Here is a 10,971-nt window from a genome sequence, read left to right as displayed (position 1 = left end):
GTCAATACCAATTGCTTCCTGCGATACCGCGATCACCGAATAGTCGATCTGTTACTCTCAAAATATCAACACGAACGACAAGCGAGTTGACCTTCATGGAAGGAGCATACTACACGGGAACGTCTTGAGCAGAAAATCAAAGCGGTTGCAGAAGATGTCTGGACTAAGACAAAGTAATTCACGAGAGTGTCTTTGTATCGGTGACTTGGAGACACTGCAATGGGTCAAATATGAAGGGTGGTTATCGAGCAAGGGAAGGCGCAATGTGAGCATATGATGTTTATCAGCGTAGTCAGACAACAGTCGTAGAAGAGTTCGATTGCTACTAGTCTGTATATGGAGCCAGATATGTGAGCCAACTCTTCCTTCTATCGCAGCATCTCCTCGATCGTCTCTTCCAACGGCTTAGGTGTCCTCCCAGCCTCCTTGAGCAGGTTCTCCAATGTTGGATCGTCAATCTCACATTCTCCGTCTTTCAACGCATCATATGAGCTTGACCACCACTCCACACTGGGTCTTTCCATACCTTTACTGTTAACATAAAAGTCCTCATACTCTTTCCTGTCCACGATCTTGAGCTTGATCTCGTCACCTCTCACCCTGCTAACAATATCTGAGATATCCTTCAGCGACCAGCTCTTCTTCTGGGAGAGATAAAATGTCTTGCCCGCCCACTGCTCACTCGGCGCTGCGAGTATCTTCGCGGTACCGAATCCCATATCAGGAATGCTGGTCCAGCTAATTTTTCCATCACCCGCAATAACCACCTCTTTCCTTGTTTCTTCTTTCAGCCCAAAATAATACCCAAAATACAACGGCCAACTCTCATTATAGAGCCCCTCTCTGATGATAGTGACCTTGCACTTTCCCTCTTTCTCCAACCCGTGTAGATACTCCTCTGTCCGGATGTGCGCGCGCATGACACTCGCTTTCGAGGGGTTAGCAAAACCAAGGGATGTATAGTATATATGCTGTATGCCGACTTGGATAGCAGCGTCAATGGCAGCACGGTGGTGCGCCTCTCGTCCTTTCCAAAGCGGCGCATTGTTGTAGTCCATAGCTATGCGTGGAGTAGAAACGAGGAAGAGAGATGTGCAGCCATCGTAGGCGCGCGTCAAGGATTCTGGCTTATCGAAGTCGGCCTGGCGGAGGGTGATGGATTGGCTGCGCAGGGAGGTGAAGCGGTCCGAGTTGGGGTCACTAGACGTCTGTAGTGTTTGTTAGCTACATCAAACTCGCATTGAGCACGATAAGATGGTAAAGAGAAAACGTACGCATACCACAAGCTCCTTGGGATCAATGAGCTTGTTGTCCAGGATGGCGTTCAGCACGGCACCGCCCAGCTTGCCTGTTGCGCTGGTAAGAGCCAACACCATGATTACTGTATATGTGAGTCTCTGAATCAGACTTCAGTTTTGATCGAGAGGTTTGTTGCTGCTTTGTCAGAGACGCGTCGTGATTTCCAAAATGTTATTGCGATGACTTCATCGCTGATCAGGGTCCACGGCAGTTGCTGTGGGGCACATCGTTGGGTCAACCTCGGATTCGGCATTGCTGCGTCATGTAATAAAAGACTGCAGTCGTGGTCATTGGCATGATGGTAAGCCACGAGAACAAATCGCGCTACCTTTCCTAGCACTATGCTTGCAATCAGCCATCGAAGAATCGCATTGCTTGCTTTAATCAACTCAAATAATACTTGTGATAATGAGTCTAGTGCTACGTTTGTTGAAATACGGACGAAGAATGCAAGGATGAACTATGGGACTTTAATCATGCTTGCGAACTTTTACCCGTACAATCATACCCTCCTGTCTGGCAAAGAAGGTGTTTCTTGTATGCCATTGCGTCTGTCCCGCATCGTAGAACTCGAAGTGATAGTTCCATACCAATTGCGGCGACAACTTATGCAATTCGATCAGTGCGATATTCTTCCCTATACAGGTTCTCGTTCCACCTCCGAATGACATCATGTACTTGTCCATCTGGTTCGCGCGCACTGGATCCATCCAGCGGTCAGGATTGAAGATATCAGCATCTTGACCGAAGACTCGCCGATCAAAATGCATGACTGCTGCGTTGATTCCAACAGTATAGCCTCCGGGTATGAATTGTCCGCAGAGCTCCATGCCCCCGCGTGGAACGGTTCGTGGTAGGGAGAGCTGTGCTCCGGGATGAATCCTGAGCGCCTCCTTGATACATGCACACAGATAAGGAAGCTGGCTTGCCTGCTTATAGGTCGGCGGCAGATCCATACGACCTTCTTGGAAAGCCTCGTCAATCTCTTTCTCGAGACGAGCATAGACGTTTGGGCTATGCATCAAATGATAGAAGAGCGATCGGAATGCGATAGCAGTTGTATCGCTGCCTGCAAAGAGTGCGCCGTAAGATTCCTGTTCGACGTCGCCCCACGTGAAGTCCATCTTTTCGCCATTCTTTTCATAGATGTCGAAAACCTGTTGGGCCATGTCCGTTCTATTCACTTCATGACGGGTTGCGTAAGCTTCTTTCATCAAGCGTGCGGAAGAGGAGCCTATGTTTTTTCTGGTGAAGATGTGTCAGTGTGCAGAAGTGGAAGAAAAAGTACAGTACATCTTACACGCCATTCCTGATATCCTGGCCAGCAGCTGTAAGCATGGTACCCATACCAATCAGCGGCCTTAAGATTGGAGGTGCAACGCCCATCAAGCACACGAATGGTATCATCTTGTCTAGCGACTTGATCCAATCGTTCTGGTCCTTTCCTTCATCTAGAAAGCCGAAGGCTCTGCCATAGAACAATTCGCCAATAATGTCAAAAGTATACCTGTTCCAGTCTTAGTCAAGATACTCTAACCGAGCGAACAGTAGGAATAAATTACCAATGCAACCATTCACCGAGATCACAAGGTTTTCCTGACTTAGCAAACTGTCCTAGCCGATCCACGAGGAGATTGCTACACGAGTCGACATATTCTTCAGACTTTGCAACATTCGTCATCGAGTAGATACTGCTGACGATTCTACGTCTCCGCCCGTGTTTTTTGTCATCCTTGCAGGAGAATATGTCACCATGAACGCTGAATCCGGTCGTGTTGTACGGCTCGTAGAAACCCGACTTGTCCAACGCGTTGGAAAAACGGTAAATGCTTGCGAAGGCTTCGGGACTGCATGCGCATTAATTTCGCGTTCTGATAGAAGAACTGGATGAGGGCATGTTACTACTCACTCAGAACACGACACCTCATTCGGTGCAATACGTATCAAGGGCCCGTGTTTAGCATGCAGAGCCCTCTCACACTTCTCAACGTCTTCCGTCCAAATCTTGCGCAGATACCAGAGGCGCGAGATCCTGGCCAGAAAGGGTCCCGGGACCCTACTCAGAGGATGTAATGTAACTGTGTAAATGATCCAACCTAAGAGAATGATGATCGGCAGTGCCACAACAAGCCAGGCATTTGGAAGGCCAAAATTCAACAACATCGTATTGTGATAAAGAAAGGGACAGAAGATACCTAGTGCTCGACAAATGATGGAGGATCGGTGTCAACATTAACAAGAACTTTATACTGTTCTGAAGTTTGAGTGAGCGTTAGTATACAGAGAAATTGGTTGATGACTACCTGATGTCGGCCCCCAGCAGCCGGTGCCTTGTACGATACCTAGCATGCTCCCTCATGATTCCCCCGACCTCCGATGCTTGTTCGGCTCGATTGTCCAGGCATCTTCTGATGTGTCCGTGATATCCGTAAACACGAGGCTGTGGTTGTGCGGAGTCTTGTAGCAATATCGGCCGACACTGTCACCAAGCTTGGCCATGTACGATCACTGACGCATAACCCTCGTACAACACTAAATATCCCTAGGCTGGATAAAATGGACATGCCCCCTCTTTTTCGATGTACGACGCTCGATGTACAAATCATGACTGTCAAAGTAGGGAAGGACAAGAAAGTTTCGGTACAACCATGCCACCGACTGGCGTGGAATGCGAGAATCGAACATATACACAACAAGGGATATATTTCACCGCGTCTATATCGACACTTGCTCCTACATCTCACTCTTCTTCGATGCTATACAACAAGATTCCCCAAATGCAACGATAGGCTTCATGCCCACGAAGAAGAATCGCACAAAAGAGATAAAGAACGCCGATAACGATGCAAGTCTGAGCAAAAGCACTCTCAACCCCCAGTTTTGAACTTTCAACTGGGGTGTAAACGACTGTGGTATTGTTTTTCATAAACAAGTTCTAAGAAAGAAAAAAGCTTCTATGCATACCGCACACTACTTCTATGTACTGGTGGCGGCATTGGGACGTTCCCGTTTGGCGCATGCGGATTCGGCGCCCACGGCCCAGACGATCCTTGAGGTGGTGGTGGGCCCGGGGGAGGAGCAAAGCCATTGTTATATTGGCCCATAGGCGGAGGACCCGTGGGCCCGCCTCGATTGCGCCTGCTGCTGCCCTGGTAAGGCACCGGCGGATGAGCAGCAGCGTATTTCTTAAGTTTTGAGCGACGGCGGTAGGAACGCCAGCAGCAGCAGAAGATGCAGAGCAAGAGGGCGCCACCGACTCCCGCGGCGACGCCGATGACGATGGAAAGATGGCGATCGATCCAGGATGTGATCTCTCGACCGACGGAGCCGCCTTCGCAGACACCCTATAGAATATTAGTATATTAGACGAGGCAGAGAGGAATCTCGGTGAAACTCACGTTGCTACATTTACCCCCACCGGTACAGCTTGTGCCATCTAAGAAGTTCTGCTGGAGTCCATAACATCTTGCTCCAAATTCTGGGCTTGCGCAGCTGAGCATGCAATTGCTGTTATCGCAAGCGTATGTGTCGTTGCTCTGCGTGTAACTACCCATGATAGTCTTGCACTGCATATCTCTACTCGTGCACTGTCCGGAGGCACAGCTAAGGCCATTGCCGCAGCTTGAGCCATCATTCTTGGTCTTATCCTCGGGGCAGTATGGTGAATTGCCGGTACAGGTTTCCTCGGGATCGCACTCTCCGACAGAATTGCGACAGACAGTGTTGGCAGAAGCGAACTGGCAGTCGCGGCAGCAGTCTTCGTTAGAATCATCGCAGACAGCGTTGTTGATGAATCGGCAAGTCTCGGGATTGCAGCAATTGTTGCCCTCGCAGCCTGAGGTGCCGCCGCAATCGCACTGTTCATCGCCTTCAACGATACCGTTACCGCATCTTTGACCGGTGAGAAGCGTGACGTCGCGGTTGTTGGTGAGACACTGGGATTTGACACTGTTCCGTCCAAGCGCAGAGCAGATATTACCGATGGAGCAAGCGGAGAAGCGCGAGATACCGGGGGAAGTTGAAGGGTTCATAATGAAGCCACCATTAGCGTCGCAGGTGCTTTGGCTGAGGGGACAGCATTGCTGTGAGCTGACAATGTCGCTGTTTCCACATGTGTCGGACGTGCAGTCATGCACTGCGCCGTAAGTGTGGCCTGTTTCGTGGGCGATGACCTGCCACTCAGTGCCAGTCTTGATGACAACGTTAGCACCAGCGACAGTCTCGCCAGAGTTGCCGCTGTTGTCCTGAGAGCCTGTTGTACAAGCTTGTCCAAGCCAAGCTAGTCCCACGGCGGATCCGGTGTTGCAGGTAGATAGCAGAGTCCAGTGGGAGTAGGTATCTTGCTGTTGGCCTCTCCATTGGGAAAACTGATTCAAACGGTCTTGAATGGTAATTTGGCCGCTGCAGCCTTGGTTCCAGGGAGTTGCTTGCTGCTGCGATGTTGGGCATTCGGGTTCGGTGATGAGCACATTGGCCAGGCCAAGAGAGATGTTGAAAGTGCTCTCGAACAATTCGGAAGCCTGGTTCATAGCATCTATGATGTTTGTCTGGGTCCGGTTCTTGTCTCCGTTGAAAGAATTGACATAGGTACAGTCAGCGGCGACACCCACCAGCGCGACCTTGCGGGTACCGGGGCATCCGGCAGTGCTGCCAATGGTGGTGGAAAGGTCAACACCGGCGCCGTTGCCTCCGGACTGGGTGTCGTCGCTGTTGCTCTGGCGCTTGAACATGGCTGAGATGAGGGATGGCGACATGGCGGAGGATTCGTCGCGGGCGCGCATGCTGGCATAGACCGGGTGGTCCTCCTGCGTGTTGAAGATGAGGTCGTCGGAGGGACATCCGATGTTGTCTCCTCGCTTCCTCAGCTCCGTGTGCTCGTCGAAGTTGCCCATGTCCGAGTCGCGGAAGACGACCATGTACTCGCGGTCGCGCAGGTCAACGTCCGGGTCCTCGGCCTGGCGCGTCGACTTGTAGCTCGACGCCGTCTTGACATGGTGGTGGTCGTGGTTGACGGTGAAGGTGCCCTCGAACAGCGGTTCCAGCCCGTCCTTGCGTATCCCTATCCGGGCCCAGCCGACATTGTCCCAGCGGTTCCCCCTCTTCAGCCATGCGGTGCCCTTGTAAACCTTGTGCTGCAGCCGCTCAATGGGCTCCTGCCGCGCTATCGAGCCGTCGGCGTTGAGGTGTGTGATTTGGCCGCCATCGACGAAAAGGTCGTGGTTGGGCTCGAGGCTGAGGCGGATGCGCTGCCCGGAGACGTCAAAGGCAAGGTCGAAGGTCGATACGGCAGTCACGCGGTGTGTCTGTGTGAGGATGTCGGCATTCTTGGCAAGCGCGATGCTTCGCAGCGGCGGGCGGGCGTGGGACGAGGCGGCTGTTATGGTGGCAAGGCCGATGGTGATGGCGGCCCTTAAGGTGCCGAAGATGCGCATTCTCGGGTGGCGGTGCCTCTCCGCTCAGGGAGAAGGTGTATTTGGGGTGGAAAGCGAAAACTAGGACAACGCAACGAGAGACATGGGTAGGCAAAAGTACGTGTATACAGAAGAAACGCTAGCAGAGGCAAAAGGCTATACGGCGTGTCAACGATGGCGAGCGACAATAGAGAGTCGTAATCGTCTGCACAGCCCCTGCCAGCCACCATCTTGGCGCCCGGCTCGCGGAAGAGGAGGGGGGTCTGGGCGCGACACGAATGAAACTATCAGATCTCTCCCCTGCACCGTCTCCGCCGTGCATTTGCTCCTCGTATCTGTATACGCCGTTGCGCCGTCATTCGCGCGTTTGTCCACACGTTGCTCCACGCAGGCACAAACCGACGCACAAAATGGCGAGTGAACGTAGAACCTATCGTCTGGATATTCGCACTAAACATAGATGGGCGTACAGCGGCCGCCCAAACAAACACAGCATGGTCGTGCCTCAGCGCGCATACTGACTGCGTCTCACTATAGAACCGCCATTGCTCGGCACTTGTCATCCTCCAAGAACCACTGAAGCCGTCCGCCCCCGCCAGACTAGAGGAGCTTCGCCTGCTTGCTTACCATAGCAACCACTTCAATCCGAGCCAAGCAGAGCCGTTTATTTCTTCTTGGACTGGTGCACAATGTCGATGATCTTATCAACAACCGACGGATCCGAAAGCTGTCGGGGCAGTCAGCCAACTCCATCCCACAGAGTACGCGTAATCTTCATCGCCAACGGAAAATCTAAACAAATTTCACTTACTGTCGTGATATCCCCCAACTGGTCCTCTTCGCCTGCCAAGATCTTCCGCATGATACGGCGCATGATCTTGCCGGACCGTGTCTTTGGCAGATCTGGAACCACAAAAATCGCCTTTGGTGCCGCAAACGGTCCAATCGACTTGCGCACTTGCATTACCAAGTCCTTCTTTACCTGGTCACTTGACTCTGTGCCGTCTTTCAGCGCTACAAAAGCGTTGACAGCTTGGCCCGTCAGTTCGTCATTGATCCCCACCACTGCAGCCTCAGCCACTTGGTCTACGCAGCAGTCAGCAATTTGCATATCGGACTTTAGGGAGATAACAACGTACGGTGCTCAATAAGCGCGGCTTCAATCTCAGCAGTAGACAGCCTGTGGCCCGACACGTTGACGACATCGTCGACACGGCCCCGGATCCAGTAGTAGCCCTCGTGGTCACGTCCGGCGCCGTCTCCAGTGAACTGCACATGTCAGACCTATACATTTCAATCATCAACTTCCTCAAACTTACGTAGTAGCCCTGGTATACATTCAGGTATGTGTCCATGTATCGCTTGTGTGCTCCCCAGACTGTGCGGGCCATGCTGGGCCACGGCTGCTTAAAGGCCAGTACACCCTCAACATCATTTCCGTGAATCTCGTCGCCAGATACCGGGTCGATGATCGCGGGTTCAATGCCAAAGAATGGCAGGGACGCGGATCCGGGCTTCGTGGGTGTGATACCACCCATAGGCGAGATGACATGCGAGCCAGTCTCGGTTTGCCAGTACGTCTATCTCAGTCAGCAACACATCCACGAGGGTATTCGACCACGACTTACATCTACAACATGTGCCTCCTCCTTTCCGACAGTCTCAAAGTACCACTTCCAGACCTCAGCAGCAATTGGCTCACCGACGGATCCAAGAATCCTGAGGTTCTTCATCTGGTGCTTGACGTGCTCGTTGCCAGCACGCTTGAGCAGCCGCAGCGCAGTGGGAGCGACGTAGAACTGGCTGACGTTGTACTTGTCGACAATGTCCCAGTAGCGCGAGAAGTTGGGGTAGGCAGGCGTGCCTTCGAAGACAACGGTAGCCACACCGAGCAACAGAGGTGCGTATACGACGTAGGTGTGACCTGTGATCCAACCTACATCACCGCCGCAGAAGAAGACATCGTTGTCGTGGATGTCGAAGACGTACTTTCCGGTTGCCGCTGCTCCAAGGAGGTAGCCTCCGGTTGTGTGCATGACACCCTTAGGCTTGCCGGTTGAACCAGAAGTGTAAAGCAAGAACAGAGGGTCTTCCGAGTTCATCGGCTCCGGCGCAATATAGTTGGGGTATTTCTCCACCTCCTCGTGCCACCACCAGTCGCGGCCCTTGGTCCAGGGCACCTCAGCGCCAGTGCGCTTGTAGACCAGACAGTGACTGATGCCAGGACATTGCTTGAGAGCATCGTCGACAATCTTCTTTGTGCTGATGGTCTTGCCACCACGCTTGCCCTCGTCGGTAGTAATGACGACCTTGCACTCGGCATCGATGATGCGGTCACGTAGCGAATCAGACGAGAAACCTGCAAAGACGACTGAGTGAACCGCGCCGATACGCGTGCAAGCTAAGAAGGAGATGACTGCCTCGGGAATCATAGGCAGGTAAAGAGCGACAGTATCGCCCTTTCTTACGCCCATCTCCTTGAGTGTGTAGGCCAGCTTCGAGACCTGGCGGAGAAGCTCTCCGTATGTGATGATGCGGCCATCGCCAGCGTCGTCGGCCTCGTAGATGATGGCAGGCCTGTTGGGGTCTTTGAAGGCATGGCGGTCGACACAGTTGTAGCTGGCATTTAGTCTGCCCTCCAAAAACCACGCGACATCGCCATGTTCGAATGAACCCGATTGTACGGTTTGGAAGTCGCGTTCCCACGTGAGCAATTCGCGCGCTAGTCGGCCCCAGAAGGCTTTTGGGTCGGTGATGGACTCCTTGTACAGCTTCTGGTACTCTTCAAGGTTCTCAAGATGCGGTTTCGAGTGCGGGTGCTTGCTGTAGTGCACGCGTTAGCTGGGTGCCTCGTCTGGATGCGATCGCGATGGATGCTTCGGCCAAAAGCTCGGCGGCGCGGGGTCACCCCGCCCATTCGCGCGAGCTCTGGAGCTTGGATGACGCCGCAGCTGTCATTGTCTTGGTACATGATGTAATAACCAAATAAACAGTAGAAACTCACTCGTAAAACGCCTTGGGAACGTGGAAAGTGTCCACCTGGTGGGCTTCGGCCACGACGGGCGCACTGGGCGGCTTGACGTCTCCTTCGGACATGTTGCTTCTGTGGATGTGGACTAGCCGTCTGGCGGGGCAAAGGAGCTCGGCTTCGGCGCGCTGGAATTTCGCGACGAGGACAGTCTAGGAGCTTTGCCAACGTAGAAACGTAGTTTGGCAAGACGCGGGACAGAGGCCGACGGACGTCTAGAATAGATATATGTCTCAATTCCGGGTAAAGGGGTCGGCGGTACGCTTGGTTGCCGCAGGGGCCAAATTGAAGCTGCTCGCTGAAGATTCGGGGAACAGCTTGTCAGTCCAAGTGGAGCTTCGTGTTTGTATTAGAGAGCCGGGGTCGAGGCGAGGCGGTTGGCGTGAAGCGGGAAGGGAAGGGTTTGTAATGCAAAATAGCTAGATGGGCGAACGGCACTCTTATGAGCAGCTGCTTTGGCAGGCCGATGGCTATGTTGCCCTACCCCTCGCGTGCCTTCGCTGCGGGGACTGGAATATGACGCTCATCCCAATGCTGGCCTCTGTCTGGGCCCACACTCCTTCCGTGGGCGGCACCATGATCCAATACGGATAGCATCTTGTGATGCTCTCCGTTTCTCCGGATCACTAGCAGAGCACGCCAGTCAGAGGGTACTGTTGTGCCGATCTGGCCGTCAATTTGTTAGACTGTCGATAATTGGCGATGTCCAAAATGCCCTGTATCACTTTTTGTAAATGAGTGCAGCAACGTGTTGGTTGATCAGTGCGGGCACGTCTTCGCCATCACCATATGTGTACGACCCTGAGGAAGGCAACCGGCCCGCAACTTCGCGACCGAACGTTAGCCTTCGGGCAGGCGCAATTGATCAAATTCCAACTAGCGCGTTGGGTCTATAGCGCGACTTGCAACAGTGTCATCAATATCGAAGAGCTCTCAGCAAGCTACTTAGGTACAGCTCGGCCCCAAAGATGCCGAACGCTCCTACGAAGCGCTTGGTATGACACCACACAAGCCGCAAACACCTGGTATGACTGGACTGTCAAGACTACAGTTTGTACACATCTGGAAAATGTTAGAGTTGATCGCACGCTTTTCTCTCCAGCGGATGGCCTGACCACGCGACGCCTGCAAGCATCAGCTTTCGGGCGTGGGGAAGAGGGCCCATCCGAGGCCCCGGCAATTGTTACCGCTGGGCTGGTCGCCATATCTGTTCACGCTTGCTTTACACTGTAC

At 53.0% G+C, this 10,971-nt stretch overlaps 4 protein-coding genes across 4 annotated transcripts; all 4 read right to left on the bottom strand.

Annotated features, from left to right (window-relative positions):
• Positions 1-298: 298 nt before the first annotated feature.
• On the bottom strand, positions 299-1,624 carry CC77DRAFT_980801 (NAD(P)-binding protein). Its single transcript, XM_018536067.1, has 2 exons — positions 1,275-1,624; positions 299-1,208 (listed from the first exon to the last, which is right to left on the bottom strand). Exons 1-2 carry the CDS (start codon positions 1,374-1,376, stop codon positions 369-371), a joined length of 942 nt encoding a protein of 313 aa, XP_018390910.1. The 5' UTR covers positions 1,377-1,624; the 3' UTR covers positions 299-368.
• Positions 1,625-1,769: 145 nt separating this feature from the next.
• On the bottom strand, positions 1,770-3,462 carry CC77DRAFT_1037571 (cytochrome P450; the record flags this gene model as incomplete). The annotated part of the gene is made up of 4 exons (XM_018527073.1): positions 1,770-2,544; positions 2,600-2,806; positions 2,862-3,146; positions 3,209-3,462. The coding sequence occupies 4 exons, from the start codon at positions 3,460-3,462 to the stop codon at positions 1,770-1,772; spliced, it is 1,521 nt and encodes a 506-aa protein (XP_018390909.1).
• Positions 3,463-4,196: 734 nt separating this feature from the next.
• On the bottom strand, positions 4,197-6,864 carry CC77DRAFT_331058 (ADAM 8 precursor). The gene is made up of 2 exons (XM_018531272.1): positions 4,698-6,864; positions 4,197-4,643 (listed from the first exon to the last, which is right to left on the bottom strand). Exons 1-2 carry the CDS (start codon positions 6,729-6,731, stop codon positions 4,254-4,256), a joined length of 2,424 nt encoding a protein of 807 aa, XP_018390908.1. The 5' UTR covers positions 6,732-6,864; the 3' UTR covers positions 4,197-4,253.
• A 438-nt stretch (positions 6,865-7,302) lies between these two features.
• On the bottom strand, positions 7,303-10,085 carry CC77DRAFT_331045 (acetate--CoA ligase). The gene is made up of 6 exons (XM_018531271.1): positions 9,715-10,085; positions 8,339-9,533; positions 8,030-8,290; positions 7,850-7,979; positions 7,522-7,796; positions 7,303-7,437 (listed from the first exon to the last, which is right to left on the bottom strand). Exons 1-6 carry the CDS (start codon positions 9,804-9,806, stop codon positions 7,375-7,377), a joined length of 2,016 nt encoding a protein of 671 aa, XP_018390907.1. The 5' UTR covers positions 9,807-10,085; the 3' UTR covers positions 7,303-7,374.
• Between the last annotated feature and the right edge of the window lie 886 nt (positions 10,086-10,971).

Source organism: Alternaria alternata (genome assembly GCF_001642055.1).
Source record: "Alternaria alternata strain SRC1lrK2f unplaced genomic scaffold CC77scaffold_2, whole genome shotgun sequence".
NCBI lineage: Eukaryota > Fungi > Ascomycota > Dothideomycetes > Pleosporales > Pleosporaceae > Alternaria > Alternaria alternata.
This window is presented reverse-complemented; position numbering and strand designations above follow the sequence as displayed.